This window comes from Nyctereutes procyonoides, unplaced genomic scaffold (genome assembly GCF_905146905.1).
Source record: "Nyctereutes procyonoides isolate TBG_1078 unplaced genomic scaffold, NYPRO_anot_genome, whole genome shotgun sequence".
Taxonomy (NCBI): Eukaryota; Metazoa; Chordata; class Mammalia; order Carnivora; family Canidae; genus Nyctereutes; species Nyctereutes procyonoides.
Genome location: NW_026575043.1, coordinates 41,083,292 through 41,106,087, shown reverse-complemented (window position 1 = coordinate 41,106,087; position 22,796 = coordinate 41,083,292). Strand labels below are relative to the sequence as shown.

The 22,796-nt window shown below is 46.9% G+C and overlaps 1 protein-coding gene across 5 annotated transcripts in view; it reads right to left on the bottom strand.

Annotated features, from left to right (window-relative positions):
- The window catches only part of ASCC2 (activating signal cointegrator 1 complex subunit 2), a 41,811-nt gene that overhangs the window by 12,573 nt on the left and 6,442 nt on the right, over nucleotides 1–22,796 (bottom strand). For 2 of the 5 annotated variants that reach the window (XM_055322765.1, XM_055322770.1), the window contains 12 exons: nucleotides 18,632–18,790; nucleotides 18,082–18,252; nucleotides 16,200–16,329; nucleotides 11,453–11,520; nucleotides 10,074–10,184; nucleotides 8,861–8,973; nucleotides 4,837–4,911; nucleotides 4,340–4,447; nucleotides 4,035–4,103; nucleotides 3,804–3,878; nucleotides 2,253–2,433; nucleotides 596–822 (listed from right to left, as the gene is read on the bottom strand). In XM_055322765.1, coding sequence (XP_055178740.1) covers nucleotides 596–822; nucleotides 2,253–2,433; nucleotides 3,804–3,878; nucleotides 4,035–4,103; nucleotides 4,340–4,447; nucleotides 4,837–4,911; nucleotides 8,861–8,973; nucleotides 10,074–10,184; nucleotides 11,453–11,520; nucleotides 16,200–16,329; nucleotides 18,082–18,252; nucleotides 18,632–18,790 — 1,487 coding nt within the window. The remainder of the gene's footprint in view (nucleotides 1–595; nucleotides 823–2,252; nucleotides 2,434–3,803; nucleotides 3,879–4,034; nucleotides 4,104–4,339; nucleotides 4,448–4,836; nucleotides 4,912–8,860; nucleotides 8,974–10,073; nucleotides 10,185–11,452; nucleotides 11,521–16,199; nucleotides 16,330–18,081; nucleotides 18,253–18,631; nucleotides 18,791–22,796) is intronic. The other 3 variants (XM_055322766.1, XM_055322767.1, XM_055322768.1) reach the window with 3 other exon arrangements.

Below are 22,796 nucleotides of genomic sequence, written 5' to 3'. Positions count from 1 at the left end.
TCAACCTTTCTGTGCCTTAGTACCCTCCTCTGTAAAATGGGCATGAAGTGGCTAAGAACTTATCCAAAGACAGAGCTAACTTCATTCATTTAAGAAACATAATTTGTTCATGGAAGAAACACTCATTTGTAAACTCATTCCTGTGAGCCCCATGGGCCTTCAGGGAAGCAGTGGGCCAAACTCCGAAACGTAGGTGTGAGAAAAGTGAGAAGCTCTGGCCATCCTCCTTCAGCAATCTACTGGAAAGGTGACGATGACGGGCAAGCCAGAAACTTCCGAGCTCTGAAAGGCTCAGTAATCCCTTTGTCACTTCCTACGTTTCTAATCTCCTCCGATAAGGTGTTTTAGGGCTGTCCAGCTGTGCACACTCTCTGCCCTGCAGGGGGCATGTGAGGACCTCCTGGATGGCCTAAAGTTTTGATGTTTTCCCAAGGAGGGCATTCAATTATATGGTTGGCAAACACTACTGTGGAGAAGAGACAAAGGGCTGAGTTTTGGCATAAGAGTGGGAAGCAGGGGAGCTAAGAAGTGCTTCTGGCCAGGGCCCTGACACAGCCTGGGCGCCCTGAGCCCAGCTCCCACCTATCTCTCCTACCTGTCCAGGCTGCGGTCCAGCTGGCTGAGGGCAGGGGCCAACCGCTCCTCCAGGATGTTGTTGATCACCTGCTCCGGGTTATAGCTGTACTGCTCCAGGCAGGCCAGGATGAAGCCCTCGCCAAGGTCTGGCAGCAGATCCTTCACTTGAGAGATGAGGGAGTCTAGCTCCACACCACACACAGGGGGACCTAGGGCAGCAGCTGCCCCCATGCACTGCAGAGAGAGCTGGAGTGAAGGAGGGGAAGGCCAGGCCAGGTGGGTGATAGGGCAAAGGGCCCCGAAATGCACAGGATGGGGAATCAGGGGACCTAGTATGAGTCCTCTGGCCCTGGCACTCCTGGGTCTAGGAACTCAGCCAAATGACTCAGGTCTCTTGAGTGTTCATTTCCTCCCCTGGGAAAAAGGGGATTCTATGACTTACTGGTGGAGGTACTTCAAGCTGTGTGACTTTGGGCAGGGCACTTCTCTTCTCTAAACCCCAGCTCTCTCCATATAAAATGAGCATACTACCATCCACCTCATGGGATTGTTTCAGATGGTTCAGGGAGAATCTTGCACCTGAAGCGCCAAGCACAGGGCCTGGAGAAGACTATGAGCTCCATAAATGACTGTGGCTTCTACTAATCTTTCTCCAGCTTTAACAAGTTGATGGCTGACACTGGAGAGGAACAGCTATCACCAGCCCAGGCTTGTGAGCTGCTCCCCTTTGATTATATTCTTTTTAATAAGGGGGGATTCAGCTCATACCTTGCTCGATGTGACTTAATTCTGCTAGGTTTTTCATTTAAGGAAATTCACAAATCAAACAAACAACAATAAAAAATCATCCAAGTGTCCAATAAGAAGCCAAATGGGGAAGGGGGTGAGAAAGGTGGGGAGGACTGTCATTTTCCAAGGCCCTGTGACAGTCATGGGCCTGAGTCTAACCAGAAGGAGATTAGAAACTGTTAACAGAGCACAGAGGGCCAGCTGGGCTCCGGCCGCTCCACACAACAGCTCTGGGAATCCCAACAAACTTGTGGAGGCAAGGATGGCGACTGTCCCCACCTTATAGATGGGGAAGAGGCTAGATGTGAGTGATCTATCTATGGCCGCACAGCTGGTGAGTGGCAGAAACAGGGTACACCCCTGAGCTGCCTGACCCCAGAGACCATGCGGTCTAACCCTAACCCTATATCATGCTGCCTCCTAGCGTGCAGGGAAGAGTCCTGAACTCAGTGGCCAATCCATACAGCTGGAGACTTGGCAAGTTCTGGAAAAGCCCAGAGGAAAGTACTAGATCAGAGGCTTCCAAACTTGCTCAGAGGAGCCCTGCAGTCCCATGGCAGGGCATCTAGGCTGGCTGAGCAGTGAGACCAGGCACTGCTCTCCACTGCATCCAAAGCAGCTCCATGGTGACTTGTTTAGAGGAGAGCACCAAAGGATTTAATTTGGAAAAGGCTCCACTGCTTCATTATATACAGGAGAAACTGGGGTTTTGGCCACCGAAGCAACTTGACTCTATTAAAGGCAGCACGGAGCAGACCAGCAGCTCCAGCAGCCTGAGGCTGTCAATTCCAAAAGCAAACTTTTTCTCTGAGAGCAGAAACCAAGAAAGGAGAGGTTTCCTGGAAGGAGCAGGAGAAGCAGAGGAAAACATTTATCCAGACACACACCTCCTCTTCCTCTGCGTTTTCCAGATGTGAGGACGGTCCACTGATTGGCTCCACTGTCGCAATGACCCCATTAGGATCCTCGGCCACTGGTGGATCTTTAGCATCTGTGGTTTTCCGTCGGTCCACCCCTTCCCATGCACTCTCAACTGCCTGGAGGATATAGGCAGTCCGAGTCTCGTCCCTATGACATGTGTTAAGTTGTCTCCCTCTTCGGTGCCAGAGCCTTTTCTGCCTCCCTTGCTCTGAGGCAACATAATTTCTCAATCCCTTCCCAGCATCTGACCCCAAGACTTGTGTTAGGAGCAATGTGGGCTGTACCCAGTGGGCATGATGGGCACCCAGGCTGCATGGAGAAACAGGCCAGACTATGACCACACTGGCCTTGAAGCCTAGTACCTGCCACTGAGCAGAAAGCAGCTCTGGATGAAGACAGGGCCAGAGGTATCCTGGGACATGATATTTAGATGAGCCAGCAACTCCTCCTCTGCACTGACCCCTAGGAGGAGGGCCTGATCGGGGTACTGCCACTGGGCTTCCTGTCCAACTAGCTGAGGGCTTCCTACAAAAGCTGGGGACCCATACAGTATCCCTGAGGCAAGACTGAGAAACCTGGCTGAGCCTCTAAAATGGCCCGCAGGCCCTCCTCTCTGTCCTTCCTCCCTCTCTACCACCCTGGACATTGCCAAGCCAGACATCTGGGAGTTGCCCTAGACTCTTTCCCTCCTCTTCTAATCCTAACCCCCACTAGGCATGCCTGAATGCCAGTACCAGCATCCTCACCAGCCCCTGGGCCTCAAAGAGGTCCCAGCCCAGGCTGTTCTCCTCCCTATGCCAGATAGAGCTTTTCCAAAGTATAAAACTGATCCTGTAACTCCCTGTTTTGCACCTTTCCATGACACCCCAGTGCTCGTAGGACAGAGTCCAAACTTCTTAGTGAGAGTTATCCCAGAGCTGTGCTGGTCTGCTCACCTCCCCCGGCTCATCTGCAGTACCATAGCCTCCTTCCACAAGACCTCAGCCCCACTCTGTGATCTATACAAAATGTCTGTGGGCTCCTCAGATGGGCCTCTCTGTCCTCCATCCACTGGGAACACTCCGCTCTGGGCTTGGCCTCCTCCACTTTCTTCTGCTGTTCTCAGCTTGGACATCACTTCTGTCTCACAGCCTTATCCTGAGCTTGCTGGGTGAGGTGCTTTCCTTGGCTTTCCTGTCCTCTGAATTTCTCCCATATGACGCTCTGCTTGTTTACTTGTCTGTGTCCCCTCCTGCAATGAGGTCTGTGAGAACAGGGCCAAGTCCACGTTGGTCGCACAGGCCCAGACACTCAGTAAACACCTCCAGAATGCAGGACTCCTACCCCACCCAGCTCTGAGAATTAGAGTAGTCAACTCATCCAGGAACAGGGACTGAGGCTTTGGTGGGCACTCTGGGGAAAACTGGCTGACCCATGCGTTCTGGAGCCAAACCACTCTCTGCTCCACTGGGTCCTAGCAGCCCATCTCAAACCTGGTCAGGCCAGGTCCTGTCCTAGTGGCTGTGGAAGAAGGATACAAGACCGCTGAGGCCTGCTGTAGCAAGCTGACATCATCAGCCACAGGGAAGAGTGTGTCGTAGTCCCGGAGGAACCTGCTGGGCAGAGAGTAGATGGAAGGGACAAGGCTGGTGCAACAGGAGTACTGGTCTGCTGCCCAACCACAAAGCTCAGAACCTTAGACTATGGTGAGCATACGGCAGAGGTATGTAAGGCCTTGTGTGGACTGGTCCCAGCTCGGCCACACTCACCTCTTCTCCTGCAGCAAGGAGCTGAAGATCTGAAGGAACTCTTCAATGAAGCCCTGAATGTTGTCACAGCTGGAACAGACAACAGGGAAAATGAGCTCACTCTATGTAAATGATCTGTAGCCCCCCTCCCTGCCTACCCGCCTGGCTCCTCTACAAGGCCTCAAGCCAGCTGGAGGAAAAGAGGCATTTGTCTCTTTTTCCCATCTCTGCTCAGCAGGGAAGGGGGCGGATGAAGTGACGGGATGGCCTCTGCTGGGCTGAGGAAGGGGCTTCTTCCACCCAGGCAGTTGCTCCCAAAGGCTCACCTGCTTTCCAGGACAGGGAGAAGGCAGATCTGGTTCATGAGGATGTGAAAAATCTCCAGTAGCTTTTTCCTGGAATGGGACAGCCTCTGCCACAGGTCACCTAGCAGCCTTTGAAGGCCAGAGAGAGAGAGAGAGAGAGAGAAAGAGGGAAATAGAGATCTAGGAGATCAAAAGGCCCGGAGGGAGCTTATACTCAACAGTTGCAGGTGCCCCTCCTCTAAGCTGAGAAAGCCTCACAATTCACTGTGGACAGCAGGTGGCAAAAGGCTACAGGCCCTGAGAGGCCAGCTGATTCCAGGGCTGCTTCTTGTTTAAACTGTGGATGGGAAACCAGGTGTGCCAATTAACACGAGCTTTGAGTAAATGCTGAGGGAAAAGACTGCGAGGTAGGGACACTGAAGCTGGTCCATGGTGTCACCCCCTCGTTCTTAGAGATGGGGACACTGAAGCCAAGGGAGGGCAGGGCCTCCCTCCCTCTTAGTTTGTCCCCTGCTTACTTGCTGTCTTCAAGCCTCCTCTTCTTAATTGCAGACTCTAGTTCAGGAACTGCTATTTCATAAAAGGAAGCCAGTCTGTGGAGGCACACATGGGGAAAAGGTGGGCTTAGTTAAAAAATCTAACATCACACTTCTATCAGGAAATCACAGCAACCCATGGGACGGCCCATTTCTTGCTCCCAAGTGGTCACCACAGCAATCTGCTTCCAGAACCACCCTCACTCTTCCCCAAGCTCACCCCAGATCAACCCACTGTAGCTGCAGGAAAAGCCTTGTGAGAAGTGACCTGTAGCTACATGTGCACCGCCCCCATTCACATGGGAAACAGGCCCAGACAGGCTCCTTCTCACAGAGCAACCAGAGGGCTACTCAGAACTCAATGAGGTTTGAGAAATGAACAAGGTCATTTTTTGTTTGCTCAAACCTGCTAGTGGCTCCCCACCTACTAAGACATTAAACTATAATTCCTCTCTCTGGTACATCCATAGCTTGTGTGGAGTAGCCAACCTTGCTTCTCACCTTAGCAACCTCACACCCATCCCCTTTCCCAACTCAGACTCTAATTCTCTGTCCCATCCACACACTTCATGGTGATGCTCACCCACGTGATTACCCCTTCCCAGAACTAGGTGCCTAGCATTCAGAATAGTTACCCTTACAACTTACAATGGTGCTGCCCCTCTTCTGTGGTCAATTCTTCCTCTGAATATCTTATGCTTCCCAAAGCCAGAACTGTAGCCTTAGGGCCTGGGAGATGCTGAATTTGTAGCATCTGTAAACACTTAACTACTGATTGACAGGATTCTGGGAATTTCTATGCTAGTATAATAGTCCCATACACAACAGAGGGTAACTAGGCCCGAAGAGGCAGGCTTTCTAAGCCCATGGCATGGCACCCAGAAAAAGACAGAGCTGAGTTTGGCCCAAACAGATTCAGGTGTTGCCAGGATACATTGCTGGTGGGAGAGTAAACTGAAACAACCCCTATGGAGGGCGATTTGGCGAGATCTATAAAAATTTAAAATGCACAAACCATCTGTTCTTGTGATTCTACTTCTAGGAATATATTCCTCAGATATTTTGCAAAGGTGCACAATGATGTATGTGCAGTTATTCTTTGTAACATTTTTCTGTGATAGCAAACAACTGAAAAAAAAACCCTAAAGGTTGATCTATGGGGTCTAGTATTCCATACAATACAATAGAATTCTATCTAGTACCAAAGATTGTAATTGCTTTGTATACTGATACACATTAAATTTAAAAATAAAATGCACCCAGCCTCTAGAACTGTGAGAAATAAATTTCTGTTGTTTAAATAAATAAAAACATATATAATACATATAGTACTCATAATATGTCAGCAGTTAATTTAAAAGATAGGGGGGTGTCTGGGTGGCTCAGTCGGTTGAGCATCTGACTCTTGGTTTCAGCTCAGGTCATGATCCCAGGGTCACAGGGTTGAGCCTTACGTCAGTGGGGAGTCTGCTTGAGATTCTCTCTCCCTCGCCCTCTGCCCCTCCCTCTGCTTGCACTCTCCCTAAAAATAAATAAAATTTTTTTAAAAAGCAGAAAGGGTAAAAAAATAAATAAATAAAAAGCAGAAAGGGTGATATGTAATGTGCATATCTCCTTATATTTATATGCATATCTCTGGGAAATTCCACACACACAAATAAAACCCCTAACAATGGTGGTATGTGAAACAGGACTGGGGACAGAGGAGACATAGATGGCTTTATATATATGTAATAATTGTTATTTTTTACATTTTTTTTAAAGTAAGCTCTACACCAAGTGTGGGGCTTGAACTCATGACCCAGAGATCAAAATTTGCATGCTCCACTGACTGAGCCAGCCAGGAGCCCCTCAGTATATATTTTATACCTTTTGAGTTTTGAACCATGTGAATATATTATTGATTCATAAAATTAAGTGACAGAGAGATACTCAGATATACTTGAGGATGTCTGGGAGGATGGAGTTTGTTCTGAGAGGATCAGCCACAGAGTTGTTTGATGGCTGTAGCGCCTTCCAGAAAGTTGCTAGGAGTGAAGTGGCTGCATTTGCTCAGCGGGCATTCCTGGGCTCTAGCGCAGTGTGAACAGGCTGGGCCAGCCCCCTTGCTCTTTGTGGGACAAAGGCATTGTCACTTACAGTCAACAGTGCTTTTCTTTCTTCCTCCTCACTCTCAGATGGGTGGAGCCACTCCTCTCCCTTTACTATGGCTTGCAGGAAAGTCAGTTCTTCCAAAAATTACCCTCTGTTGCCAAAGACCCTTTCAAAAGCAATCTATGCCATGTTTGGGAAGACGCTTTAACAAAATGGGAAAATGCCTATGGGGATGCCTGGCTGGCTCAGTCGGTAGAGCATGTGACTCTTGATCATGGGGTCATGAGTTTGAACCCCACATTGGGGGTAGAGCTTACTTAAAAAGAAAAAGAAAAGACAATGCCTATGGTAAGTGAAGATAAGCAGGATACAAAATCCTAAGAACAGCATGATCTCTCATAGTGATTTTAATTTTTTTTAATGAAGATTTTATTTATGTATGAGGGAGAGGAAGGAGCAGAGGGAGAAGTTGATAAGCAGACCCTGCATTGAACATGGAGCCCGATGTGGGGCTCGATCCCAAGACCCTGAGAACATGACCTGAGCTGAAACCAATAGTCAGCCGCTTAACGGACTGAGCCATCCAGGCACCTCTGATTTTAATATTCTACCTTTAGGGATTTTTCAAATTTCCTATGAGCGTTTGCCACTTTAACTGTGAGAAAAGACACCTTTTTCAAAAAGTGGACAGCTACAGGGCCATCCTAACCCCTTTCTTCTGGGGAGAGTGCTGATTGGTGCTGTATTCTAACATCCTCTGGGAGACTGATCAGTCCTCACATCAGGAGCTGAGAAGACCCAGGAGGGGTCAGGGAACCGGTACCATCTCTGATGCAGGTCAGTGCTGGATACATGTTTTGTTGAATGGGCAAGTGAATGATTGAATGGACTGATAGCAGAGTGGATGGAATTGGGCAGCTCCCAGAAGCTCCTGCAGACAGTGGGGAGAGATGTCTGGCAAGAACAAGAGCCAGAGGCCACTGAGAACAGGCCAGACCCCGCTGTTGCCAGGCAACATGCAGGTTACCAGCCCAGGCCTGTGCACCCTTTTCTCATCGCCCAAGAAACAGATGAATGCTCCTGGTGCTAAGTGGGCAAGGAGGGTCTCCCTCCCTACATTTTTCTTTGCTCATATCCTCCTCTACATCTTTTCTCATCCTGGCAGGATCTTTCTATAACTCCTTTGCAAAAAAGCTTCCAGTGGCGCCTACAGAATAAAGGCCCCTCCCTGCCAGCGAGGTCAAGGCTCACAGTCTGGCTTCTACCAACCTCTCTGAAGTATCTTTTCCTGTTACCTGCTCCTGTTCCTGCTACCCTGGACCCCAAATCATCCCACTTCATTCCCTGGCTCTCCTTGGACACACTCTGGGCCTTCCCACCTTCACTCCGCCTGCTTGGAATATCCTTCCTGCCACTGTAATCTTTCTGTCTAGAAGGTTCCTCCTCATTTTTCCAGATCTCATGTAAGGGCCATCATGAAACCTCTTATTCCACCAGACAGAATTTTGCCTCCTTCCTCTGGGTTCCCAGCCTCACATGTAGCATATCTGCTTGTTTCTTTGCACGTGATCTCCTCTAGACTTGATGCTTAAGTCCTCAGGCCACTTCTTATGATCTGTTAGTCCTTTGTGCCTGACCACGAAAGGGGATTTGAAAAGAACAGAGCTGAACTAAAACTGTCCTATTTTTTGTTGGTGGTTTAGGTTTTTTTTCCTCCCCTACCTAGTTCTTAGCCAAAAATGGGTATACTCTAAAATGCAGGCTCAACATAAGCAGGAGCCTTACTTGTCTTCTTCACTACTGTAACCCCAGGCTGGAAGAGTGCCGGCACATCCTAAGTACCCAGTAAATGTCTGCTGAATGAAGATGTCAGCTAGAATCTCTATTTTAGCACTCAGGACTACTGCTGTACCTGTAACAGAAGTCGTGTTTCTGGAAAGTTTGGCAAGCCAGGGGGAAGATATCCAGAAAGGCCCAGAGCGTAGTGCAGGTATCACAAAGGTAGAGGACAATGTCTTTTAATTCCTGTTGCCAAAAGAAAACACTGCATTATTCTCCTCTGCCCCCAGACACAACTCTGTAGTGGGTCTGAGACAAAGCTGACAAAACCCGTGGGAGTCAAGAGGCAGATGCCTTGTGGGGGGAAGAGATCACTGAAGGTCTGAGCGAAGCCTGGCTGGTCCATCTCTAGGAGCACGGTTTGGACAAGTTATTCAATCTCCCTCCCTCAGGTCTTGCTACTGTAGCTCCAACAGGCACCCACCCAATGATCTCTGGGGCTACCTCTCATTCTAGGATAATACAGTTCTCTCTTCTAAGCTGAAGGAGAACCAACCCCTGAACCTGAAGACAACACCTGGGGTCCTATACAGAAAGTACATCCCATCAAGAACAAGAATATCAAGCCCACACTTTTCGTACATTTTGAAGAGCATATACAGAACACAGAGTTCTTTCTTTCCTCTTTCTTTTATGGAGTGCTTTCTTACACACGTTCCTGAGGCTCCTGCCTATTAAAAGCAGGCTGAGCAGTTGTTAGGATCCCTATTTTACAGATAAGGAAACCGAGGTTCTGACGGGTAAAGTGACTTGCTCCCACAGTGCTTGGTGTGCCTCTTTCTGAAACACTTGTTTTTCCACAAAAGTGCAAATTCCAAGAGGGTAGCTCACAGCTGCCTCTTTCCTGCTCTATCTCCAGTGCTTAGCACAAGGCCTGACACATGTCTAGGTTCCTTACTTTCCTCTGCCCTAGACTGTAAGTTCCATGAGAGCAGGGGCCCTGTTTGCTTTTGCCTGCTCCTTTACCCTGAAGCCTCAGCACATGGCAGAGCATCCTCAGTACAAATCTGCTGACCAAACTCAGGGCTCAATGAATAACACAAATGAGTTCACTGTGCTGAACTAAGTGAGGATTGAGCCCCCATCCTCTGCACTCTAGTTCCCTGTTCTTCCCACTACTCCCTAAATGAAGCTCCCACAGAGAAACAGAAATCTCACTGAAATGCTTGAAGCCTGTGTGATGGGAAGAGTGGCTTATGGAGTTGGGGCAAAGGGCCAGGAGCAGGGGAAGAAGCTGTTGGGTCCCCTACTAGCTAAGAAGAAGCTGGGCTGACAGGCAACCTCACCAGGAGAGGCATGACGCTGGGGGTCAACCGGCCCCTCTCTTCAAGCTTCTGGGGTGTGGCACTGGCTCCATCCCCTTGCAAACCACAGTGCTGGAGGATATTGCTGAAAACCTGTGAAACACAAGAAGGAGGTCTCCCACATCCTGTCAAACCAGCAGCTAGGACCCCTGACCTGCAGTCGGGGGTGGGTGATATGAAAGCTGCCTTGGGATCTCTCGAGTATGTGCCAGCATTCCCAAGAAACCAGCCAAGACTACAACAGGGCCCAGGTCAGAGTGGAAACTGTAAAATAGGGATGATGAGGATTATTCTTCTTACAGGATTGTGGTGAGGGTGAGGATTAAAAAGACAAAATGTAAAGGGGCACCTGGCTGGTTCAGTCAGAAGAGTATGCAGCTCTGGATCTCGGGGTCGTGAGTTTGAGCTCCAAGTTGGGTGTTGAGGTTACATAAGCAAATAAAACTCAAAAAAAAAAAAAAAAAGACGAAATGTATGAAAAGCCCCCAGAATCCTGTAGAAATTATCTGAATGGGTGGATATGTTGGGCAAGTGTGTGGTAATGATTATTTAAGATACACATTCAATAATATATATTTTGGATCCTCTGGAGATGGTGATTTATGGAAATACATTGAAATCAAAGACAAATCAACAGTAAGGAGAAGGGATGCCTGGGTGGCTCAGTGGTTTAGTGCCTGCCTCTGGCTCAGGGAGTGATCCTGGTGTCTTGGGATCGAGTCCCGCATCGGGCTCCCGGCATGAAGCCTGCTTCTCCCTCTCCCTATGTCTCTGCTTCTCTCTCTCTGTGTCTCTCATGAGTAAATAAATAAAATCTTAAAAAAAAAAAAAAACAGTGAGGAGAAAACAGCCCATTGTAATATCATGCAAGTCTTTAACTCACTGCGCCATCTTTAAGTATGCTAGCACATAACTATCCTAAACATTATTGTGAATAGTGGAATCTCCTGGCACTGGAATTATGGGTTAATTTTCCTGTTTTTTTTTTCTTTATATTTTCCAAATTTTCTACAATGAACATTATTTTATAAAACAGTTTTATAGAACTTTAAAGCTCTCATTTGAGAAACACAGGTCTCTTGGAAGGGTGTCCATAGAGGTTATGGCTGTTGGCAAAGAGCACACACTTTAAGCTCTTAGTATAAGTGCTAGATAGCCTTTAGATTTTAGTTTTGTTCAAGCAGGGAAAGGGGCGAATTTGAAAGGGTGCGCTGTGGGGCATGATGCAGAGATTGTCTAGGGATAGGACTGGAGAGGGGTGGTGGGTAAATGTTTCTTGGGGCTCTTCCAGGAAAGTCCAGGGATATACCGATATACCATCAGGTTAGGGAGGGGATCTGGACAGGACTGAGAGCTGGTACCTGAAGGATGGTGGGCATGGTTTCATCCAGGTCATTATAGTAACTTGGCTGCTGGGTAAAGATGTTTCCTGAAAAGAGAAGAGAAAGGCAGGAATTGGGGAAAGAGGGTGAGGGAGGGGAGGACACATTACAAATGGTTGCCAGCATGTTCTGTGACCTTTCTTCCCTTTCCTAAGCCCATCTGCACTAGAGCAGTCCTGGCCCCAGGCCCTGCTGGCACAGAGCTTTGGCCCAGCCTAGAAACTTCCCCAGCATGAGGGAGGGACTTTATTCAGTACAATTTAACCTTTTAAACACCTCTGCTTAACGAATTACATAAAAGGCCAGCCCTGGTCAAACCAGCTCATCCGGATGTCCCCAGGGAGTGATCACACTTGGGCACTGTGCCTTTATAACAGCATTGGCTTTGCAAGTGGGTATTAGTCATCCAGGAAAATCAGGAGGTATGATCTCTTTGCTCAAGAAACCTGGATGCTACAATCCAGGATTCTTGCCAGGTCACGCCTCTAATAATGTGAGGAGACTCTAGGGAGAAATTTGTCTGGAAATTCTCTTACCCTCTGCTTTCGAATACACTAGCCATGCTAATCCATCTTCCTCCAAGAGGAGAGGTCTGGGAGAGACCTAGAGACAGGTTTACCACACATTTGCAATTGTTCCTATAAAACAAAGCTCCTTCCGACTGTCTACTACCTCTAAGCACTGCTGCTGTTGTGAGTGCATAGGTTAGAGCATATGGTCACTGGAACAGAAACCAAGTGTTCCGGCTGCCGAAATGGCGAGGGAGGAAGGGAAAATCATAGCTAGCCAGGAGACATGATGATGCAAAATACCAACACCCTTAAGAAGAGGCCAGGGTTCTTCAGCCCACCATAATCCTAACATCTAATGATGGCGGACTGTCAGGCTGTGCTGAATTCTAAGCATCTTTTATCTTTGGGCAGGTCTGTCCTCGGTTTCCTTAATGAAAATGCTGCAGCCCTTGCCCCATCCCAGAGGATTTGAAAATCAATGAGGTCAAAGGCCAGATGGGACTGAGTAAGTCAGCAAATCACTATGTAGCTGGACTTTCTGTAAACACTTTCTTGGATGCTACTTCGTTCCTTGATTCCAGAAAGCTGAGTTTTACCAGCATGAGCTTGCTCAGTGCATCCCACCTCCAGATGAGTGCTGATCCCTCAACCTGTGTAGGTACTCCCTGACCATCTGTGCCCACCTCCTACTCTTGACAGCAAGGAAGAACTGAGCTGTCTCCCCACCAACCTCTGTTCTTTCTCAGAAAACCCTCCCATCTGATGGTATCCTCAAGGTCAAGTCTGAACTCCTGGCCACAGCACTGAGGATTATGTGAGATCTGGCCCTGATGGCATTTCCAGCCACCCTCTCCCCATTTCTTGTGCCTGCATTACTCTCTTGTACCTCCTCAACCTCAGAGAACAAGCCGTCTCCTCCTTCTGCCTAGAGTGACTTCCCAGAGCTACATTCACCATAAGGTAGGTGTCACCTTCTCCAGGTAGTACCTCCTGACTCAGGCATCAGGAGCAGGTCTCCCCCCAGTGCCATATGGTAGACCCCACTATGCCCCAACCACCTGGCCCAGAGTAGGACACTCTTTCATAATCCTTCTAGTGCCTATGCCTGAATAACAGGGATGTTTTATAAGCATCAAAACAGATAACATTTCACAACTGACCCTTCCCTCTCCTTTATCTGATCCGGTGATGGTGAAGATCTGACTTTTGATCTCTTAAAGAAACAAGAAGTAAGAGACAACAGTGGCATCCCTCCCAGACTAAAGCAGTTCAGAAACCCAGGGTGAATGGAAGGTATTACCAAAGAGATTGGAGCAGTCCTCAATGGAGCCAAGGCCTGATGTCCTCCTGCTTTCACAAAGTGGCTCACTGAAAGACCTCACTTACAAAATTACACTTACTGACTCAGAATGCCAATCTTGAGGGTGAAAAAAAAGCTAGGTGTTTTTGTGCAAGAAGGTTGGGGAGGGAGGTGGGTGCCAGGTAAGGACTGGGCTTCTGGCCAAAGGATGATCAGCCAGTCCCCTTGTTTCCTCCTTCTCTCCTTCTCTCCCTTGTCAACACTCTTACTACAGCTAATCTTTTTTTTTTTTTTTTTTTAAGAGAAGCCAGCCTTTATTTCTACTACAGCTGATTTGCTTTGCTCAAGAGCTTCTGGGGTAGAGACAGTAGAGACTGCCCCTTGTGCCTTCTGCTCAAGGGTTGGAAAGAGAGCTGCTCTGTGTGTGTGTGTGTGTGTGTGTGTGTGTGTGCGCGCGCGCACGCACCTGCATGCATATGTCTGTGTCTGTCTGTCTGCAGACCTGTCCTCCACACCCCCCTCAACACATACACCCCAATACACACACAACGAAGGGGCTCCACATGCCTGTCCTGCCTTCTTTTCTATTAATCACCCTCTAAAAGACAAAGAATGGACTGTCCTAAATAAGCCAATTAAGGGTTCCCAATCTGGGAATAAAAACATTCTAAAAACACCTCAAAATCTGTAAGGGGGTATGTTTTTCTGGGGAGAAGCTTTCATTTGATTCTCAAAGAAGTGAGTAATTCAAAAGATTAGGAGTTTTCTCACTCCACCCTTGCTTTCCTGGAACTGCAGCCAAAAATCCTCTCCTCCTGAATCTGCACAGCTTCTCACACCCTACAGATCTAAACAGACTATGCCTCCACTTGCAACCCACCCCCAGCCCAAAAGGCCCCTTTCCTGCACCCCACACCAGTTTTCTCCAGAGTTATTGACTTCTCCCTCCAGCTGACCTTCCCAAGCCATGCTTTATTCTACCTCCAGGATGTCTTCTTCAGCCCAACCAGACTCTTACCTTCAAACCCACACTGAAGCACTGGCCTCCTACTCGGTCTCCTGTCACCACCCTTCCCACTGGCAAGCTGCCAAATTAACCTTGACACCAGATAGCTCCTCCTAGTAGCTCCCGTGGCCTCATCACAGTAAGAGCTCACAGTCACCAGGCACTTATAAGGAGCCAGGCACTGTGCTAACCCTCACAATCATCCTATAAGTTACATAAGGCATTAGTCTTCCCATTCTTCAGATGTAAAAACTGAGGCTGTGGGCGGCTAACTGACTTGGACCAAGTGACACAGTCAGGAGTAGAGCTGGGGTGTGAATTGGCAGAGCCTACCTTCTGAGCCAATGAGCGATACTACTCCCCCAAGTACTAATGGCTGGCACAGAGCCCTCCCCAATCTGGCCCCAGCTGCCCCTTCCCATCTTCTGCTGCTGCCCTCCTGGAATTCTCTGCTCTAATCAAACTGGCCTAATAACTGTTTCTCTAACTAATCATGCCCAGTTTGCTCACTCACTCCATGCCCTCAGTCTATAGTAACATTATGAAGAGTCTTTCTCTGGGAAAGTAAAAGAAATGAACTGATGATCAAGGAAAAAGATTTGAATGAGAAACCAGATGCTGTTCCAATGAAAAGGCTGGATATGAAATTTCATGTTATGGCCTGACATGTCTTTGAAAAATACACAGAGAAAAGACTGGAAGGAAATAATCACCAAATGATTGTCTCTGGGCACAGGAATTTGGTAATCGCTTTTCCACTTCTTTATGCTTTATATTCTTCCCAAACTTTCTAAATTAACATATATTCCCTTTATTATCACCTTTATTATTAGGAGGAAGGAAAGAAGGAAACCATTTCAAGAGAAAACTTAATTTTGTAATTGGGCATTTGGAAGACTATATCCTATAATCTTAGGGTGAAGAGGGCTGACGGTGGTGTCCTGTCTCCATGTCCGGCCCAATGCCATCAGCCATGATTCAGCGAGGAATTTGCTGGGGCACTATTCCCTCTGCAGCATCTCAACCAAGCTTCAGGCTCTGATGGAACCCTCCAGCCTGCTGCCTCCTGATGAGATCCAACTGCTGAAGTCACTCCTTTCACAACCTAAAAGAATCCTCTCTGAACTCTGTCTCCAACTGTCCTTAGCAACAATGCAAACCGTGACACTTTTGAGGCAACCCCATTATCCCTGAGGCAGGGAGTGACAAAGAGGAAGAGTCAGGCCTATGTGACATAAATCCCAGCTTGGCCACTTATTATTAGTCATGGGCTCCCAAGCAAGTCCCTTACATTTGAACCTCAGTTTCCTTGTCTGTAAAAAGGGAAGACTACAGGAGTCTCATCACAGGGCTGCTGTGAGGATCAATTAAGATCACATACAAGGGGGGTACCAGGGTGGCTCAGTGGTTGGGCGTCTGCCTTTGGCTCAGGTTGTGATCCTGGGGTCTTGGCATTAAGTACAACATCAGGCTCCCTGCAGGGAGTCTGCTTCTCCCTCTGCCTCTTTCTCTGTGTCTCTCATGAATAAATAAAATCTTAAAAAAAAAAAAAAAAAAGCTCACATACAAAGAGCTCAACAGAATGCCTGGCCTCCAGTGGGCACTTATCTAAAGGTTAGCATCACTGCTATTCCTATACTCATAGCTAAGGCAAATCTCCCCACTCCTTCAACTGTTTGACATGTGGCCTAATACCAAGATCCTTGAGGGAGTGTGTAGTACAGTGTTGTCTCCACTTCTCCATGGCCAGCCAGTTGTGTCTTTCAGAGTTGACACACATACATCTGCAAAGTCATACCCAACCCCTGGCTGCCACTGCAGTTCTGAATCCTCCTGCACTCATCTAGGTGCTCTAGTTTGGCATGTGGCCATCTCTGTGCAGCCCCTCAGGCCATGTGCCCCACATACCTATCATCTTCTGGAGCAATGGTGAGTTGCCTTTTCCAAAGAGCACACAGAGGTCCAGGATCTTCGGGATGTCAAACAGGAAGTTATTGTAGAGGATTTCTCCAAATGCAGAGGGGGAAATGAAGTGATCCTAAGGAACAGTGCAAGGAGGGAGGATGAGAAACTTTATGAAAGTGTACTCTTGGTAAAGTAATAGCAAACACGCAAGAAACAATGGGAGACTGGCTAATAAATGAAGGTCCATCCACACTATGAACATATCTGAGCCTCATATATTGACCTGGGGCAATAGCTATTCTTCATTTTAATGTAAAAAGAAGCAAAAATACACTATAAAATAGTTGGTTGAACATTCATTCTAGAATATTTATGTATTGGGGTACTTGGCTGGCTCAGTCAGAACATGCAACTCTTGATCTTGGGGTCGTGAGTTCAAGCCCCACATTGGGCATAGAGCTTACTTTAAAAAATAAAAATAACAATAAAATATTTATGAGTAAATTATCATGATGTTTGGAATTGCTATAAAATACTCCAAGAAAGGGGTGCCTGGGTGGCTTAGTCGATTAAGCATCTGACTCTTGATTTTTGGCTCAGGTCATGATCTCAAGGTTGAGATCAAGCCCCCCTTGGGCTCTGTGCTGAGTGTGGAATCTGTGTAAGATTCTTTCTCTCCCTTTCTCTCTTACCTCCCTCCCCCACCCACTTGCACACTTGCTCTCTCTCTCCCTCAAAAAAACAAAAACAAATAAAAAAACTCCAGGAAAAAATAAAATAAAATACTCTAGGGAAAAAAAAGAAAACTCAGGGGAAAAAAGAAAATAGAATTGGCAAAATATTGACAATTGTTGAAACTGAGTAATGGATACATGGGGCTCATTATGCTTTTGTATATATTTGAAAATTTCCATACTACAAAAGTTTTTTAAAAGGCAAGTAGGAAAAAAAAAATAAAATAAAAAATAAAAGGCAAGTAGGGATGCCTGGGTGGCTCAGCAGTTAAGCACCTGCCTTTGGCCCAGGGCATGATCCTGGAGACCCGGGATTGAGTCCCACATCGGGCTCCCTGTATGGGGCCTACTTCTCCCTCTGCCTATGTCTCTGCCTCTCTCTCATGAATAAATAAATAAAATCTTTTAAAAAAATTTAAAAAGCAAGATCCTATTATAAAAATATATTTTTGTATATATTTGAAAAAAAAAGCAAGATCCTATTAAAAAATATATTTTTGTATATATTTGAAAAAAAAAGCAAGATCCTATTATAAAAATATATTTTGGTATATATTTGTATATATTTCAGTTTCCAAACTTCAAAAGCTAAAAAAAAAAGCAAGATCCTATTATAAAAATCAATGTGTGCGCACATACACACACAAACACACACAAGTATATTGAAAGAAAAAAAATTCCCCGAAGGAACATGCACCATAATGGTGGGGTTTTTTTGGAGAAAGGGATATTGTAGGTGACATTCACTATCTACAAAATATTTCTGTACTGTTTGAGTTGTTTAGAGACAGTGTTATTTTTAAAACCTGGAGGGGAAAAAGTAAAGGTTTTTAAAAAGCACATAAAAGTTCCTTTAACAAATCAGAATCACTGTTTTCACCCTCTGACGCATGAAAAAAGGCACAGTCACACGTCAACTGGCAAAGGGCCCTCTGCTCCCATTGATGAAAACACTGGACGTAACACAGACCCAGTGAATTCACAGATAAGGGGAGGGGCGCCCACAGATTTCTTCCTCAAAGGTGGGAATAAAGGCAGAGAAGAAACAAAGAAGAAACACGATACTTTCAGGGCCTTCCTTCTCGGGGGCAGGAAAATCTGGCACAGAGGTGCTGGGTGTTGGGAAGCGCCCTGTGGGATCAAAGGCTTACTTTGGATTCCTTGTGAGTGGACATGCGGAGAAAAGTGAGGAAAACACTTCGATGGAGGCGTTTCTGCATGTCAACAACCTCAGGGGCTGGGGCCACCCACTCATCAAACTTTCGGGGGACATAGCGCAGATAGGAGTCCAGGCACTTCTGCAGGGTTTCATCGAAGATAACCTATGGCAGACAACAGATCAGAGCGAGGATTTGTCACTGAGGCCCAGGGGCTTGTGGGTGGACTGTGCAGGGGCTCACAGCCTACCAGCCCTGGCCTAAGGAAAACACTCCAACCCCAAGGGACTAAGGAGGTATGAATGAGCCGAAGGCTAAACACAAGTTTCTAAAAACGACACGTTGGAAGGCGTTGTGTAAACATCATTAAGATGGTGATACAAGACAGAGCAATCCAAACCACAATTTGCTGTTAAGGATCCAGTGTAAGAAGTAGGGAAAAAAGCATCTCCGGGGGGGGGGGGGGGGGAGAAAAACAATAACAGCAACCAACCAACGGCATGTCATGTGCTTTGTCTTAGTGTTAATTTTGATAGAATGTTACCTGGCACCAGAATTTATCGTGAGGCAAGGCCAGGAGCCAGTCGAGGTCATTGGCTACGAAGGTGGCGCGTTCCAGGTACTCCTCCACTAGGGCGGGAATGTTGTCTTTAGGGGGCGGTTTGTATAACACAAAATACCGGTCTGCCTTCTGCTCGGGGTGCTACGGATCCAAAAACCACGTGTTAACGTGGCAGAGGTTAGTCAGCGAGGGCCCATTTGCCAACCCACAGCAATGACAACACTTGGCTGTTCCAACCGGTGACCCTCCAAGGAGTTTTTAAGCATAAAGAACCAAGTGTCTCTAACAAAGGGGGCTTGGTTGCATCCAGGGAACACCAGGCAGGCATTAAAAACCACGTGTTTTGGAGGATATTTAATGACATGGGGAAAGGTCAAGGGAAGAGAAAGCAGGATATAAACCTATTTAATACAACCAGTTTGGGGATTTTTAAAGAAGTATATATTTTTAACACGGGTTAAAAAAAAAAAAACTGGCAGGTGGCAGTCAACATACCAAAGCTAACAGTGGTTATCTTTGATGGGGGGGTGACTATGACACGAATATATTTTCCAATTAAAAAAATATACATGTATTACTTTTTTTAATTTTTTTTGTATTACTTTTTAAGCTATTTTGTAATAATACAAGGGAGACATGCACATCTTTTCTTTCAAAACTTAAACCCTGCAGAGAAGGTGAGTCTCCTGGGACCACACTCCCAGTCCTCATGTCCTCCCAGGGGTGACCGACCACTCACCATCAGATGAGTGTCCTTGCAGACCTTTTCTAGGTTTTTACAGGCAAATATATACCCATAGAAGGTATTTTAGATCTGTTTTAATCTTTCTTACATAAATAGTACCGTACTATATGTATGTATCATGTTGTTTCCTTCTTAGAATCAGAAAAAAAAAACACCTTGGTAACTTTTTTCTTTTAAAGAAAAGATACTAATCAAATAATTGCAGGTCTCAGCTTAGAATCACAAGTTCTCTCTCCCAACCTTTACCTTGTTATAAACAAACCTTACTTTGTTTACCATAAAGAAGAGATGAGCTATTTTCCTCTGACTACATAAGGGCTGCTTTCTCCAGGGGATGTGGTAATAGGAGGAAGGCCCGGCAACATCTCGGTGGTTATCAACCACAATCCATCCACTTCCAGGTCTGTCAGTCCAGGGGGACAGGGAAAATCATGACTGATTGATCAGTTCCCTCGAGGACCCTCTATGCTTCCCTATTGCCTGGTGCAAGTTTTCAGACTGTGGAGTCTTTGAGTCCTGCAAGGATTCCTCGGGGGCCCCTATCATTTGGGTGATATGGGACCCCTCTCATATCCTTTGGGACCCCTCCCATGGATACCAGAATTTATACAGTGGGCTTCCAGGTACAAACTTTTTGAAAAAGGGAATCCCGCTGGCTGAAACAAGTTCAAAACTTCTCTTTAGGATCTAAATTCGTCTCCTTGGTTTCTGAGCTCCTCCCTTCCTCTATCTGTTGACACCTCATCTCTTAGGTCACTTCCCAAGCAGGGCTACTCATCGCCTCCTACTCCTCTGACAGACAGACAGACACAGACACCCTGAGATTCTACCTTCCTTGCATTCCTACAAACATTTACCGGCACTATTGTGCCAGGTACGGTGAAGCAGGTGAAGAAAACATCTGCATGTTCACGAGTCTATGCTCCAGAGGTGGAGATGCACATCTAAGCCATCAAGTGAGCACAAAACAGAGGAAGGGACAGCTCAAACCTGGCAGAGGGACCAAGAGAGTACAAAAGGTGATTATCTGCACATGGAGGACATCTAAGCTGGGCCTTGGAAAATGAGAAGGATTTTCTTTACGGAAAAAATGGTGTTTTATGGAGGCATAAAAATGGGCTACGAGAAACAAAGGGCCCAGATTGCACTGGGTGGTGGGAAAAAGATGTAGAGGAAGAGAACGGAATGGAATGGTGATGGATAAAGGCCACCTCTAACAAGGACCTGTCCTGGCCTGCTGCTGACTAGGTATGTCCCACAGCCTCTTTCTTTTTTATCTTCAATTTTTCAAAAGGGAAGTAATGTTCTCCCCATTTTACAGAGGAGGAAACAAAGAATCAGTAAGCTTCAGGAATTTTACTAAGGTCACAGGGCTAAGGAGGCAACTGAGGCAGGATCTGAACCAAAGCTCAGCCTGCAGACCTGATGAATGACCTACAGTCCTCACATGCTATCCTGGTCTTGCTGCTTAGCCTTCTGATCCCAGTTCTGACCTCACCTCCTCCAGGAAGTCTCCCCAACTCCCACCCCTGACTAGGTTAGGGGTTCACCTGGACTCTTCCAACACCTGCACTCTGTGCTTCCCTAACCATAGCGCCTGTTGAACTGCATTAAAAGTACTTTCAGATCCGTGGCTGCTGCACATGGGGAGAAAAGAAAGGATGGATCACAGATGGGCCCAAGGAAACTTTTTGGGATATGACCGAAATGTTCATTATCTTGATTATGACGATTGGGTGCATACTAATGTCAACACCAACCCAACTGTATACTTTCAGTATGTGCAGTTTATTATCTTTCAATCATGCCCCAGTAAAGTTATATAAAAAGGAAGGGCCTGCCTTCTCTGTCTCCCCTACTAGTTTGTAGGTCTCCGGAAGCAGTCTGGGCCTTGCTCGCCACAGCATTCCCAGTCCCTAGAACAGTGTCTGGCCTCAAGCAGACTCTCTGTATACATTTGCTGGCTAGACAAAGCATCAATGTGGATAATGAAGAACCAAGTTCTTTGAAGGGCCTTCAATGCCAAACTCAAGAGTGGGGACTTTATTCTGCAGGTAACAGGGACCATGGGAGATTTCAGGGCAGGGGGTAGCAGGCCCCAACTGTATCTTCTACCCGCCGAGCCTGGCTCAGGTCCCACTTGCTCTGTGAAGCTTCCTGGACAGTCTCTGCCCACCAAACTCTGTTCTGATTTTGATAAGAAACCATTTTGCACTGTTTTCCACATGTTCCACTTTTATGAGTCTTGTCTTCCTCAAGAGCTCTTTCACTCATTCTTGCCCAAGGCTTTCTTTCTTTTGTACTTTCAATAGCACGAAGTGTGTACTGTGTACAGTTAGCTACTCGATAAACATTAGCTCCACCTATCACCCTGCAAAGGCAGAGTGGTGGCTGTCCCTCGGCTAAAGATCTCCCTGTCCTAAGTTGGGACTAAAGAGACAAATATACAACGGGTACAAATCTCAACAAGACCACTCCTTCATCAGGCAGCTATCTCCCTCCACTCATTCTCTTCCCACCCTACTCCCCATTCGAACCTTCTGCTACTGTCACTGCTGTCATCATCATCATTACTGAGCGCTTACTATGTTCTAATAACATGGCTAAATATGTATGAAATTTAACACAAAGCTTGTGCTCTTTAACTTAATGCTACTGCTTCCACCCCAGTGACTGGTGGTTGGGGGAGGAGTTGGGCTCTCTCAAGACTCCAGGATAATATACTTGGGTCCTCCTGCCAGGTTCATCCTTCTCCCATTGCTCTGCAAGGCTAGTGTTTATTCTCCCTTCAAAACCCAGTTTAGGATCCTCCTCCTTCAGGAAGGCTTCCCTAGCTGCACATACCCTCCCACTACCCCCAAGCTCTCCCTGCCCCATAAACCTCTTCAGTTTGGATCAGTGGCTTGGGCTCTGCAGTCATGTAACCCCTTCTATCACAACCCTATCTGTAGAGAAATGACTGGTCTGCTTTTTTTTTTTTTTTTAAGATTTTATTTATTCATTCATGATAGACAGAAAGGGAGAGAGAGGCAGAGACACAGGCAGAGGGAGAAGCAGGCTCCATGCCGGGAGCCTGATGCGGGATTTGATTCCGGGACTCCAGGATTGCGCCCTGGGCCAAAGGCAGGCGCTAAACCGCTGAGCTACCCAGGGATCCCCTGGTCTGCTTTTCTTAGTCCACAGACCTCTGAAGGCCAGGAACCATGTCTTTTTTTCTCTGTAGTTCCAGTGTCTGGCACAAGGCCTGGCTGAAGTCCTTGACTCATTTACTGAATATTCTGAAAGAAATGCAGCTAGCACTAGGAAATGAGAATGAAGGGAAGGGACAAGGTTCCTGTCCTCATGGAGCCCACAGCCTAGCAACCCAGATATTAAATACATGGGGAAAGGAGTGCCTGGGTG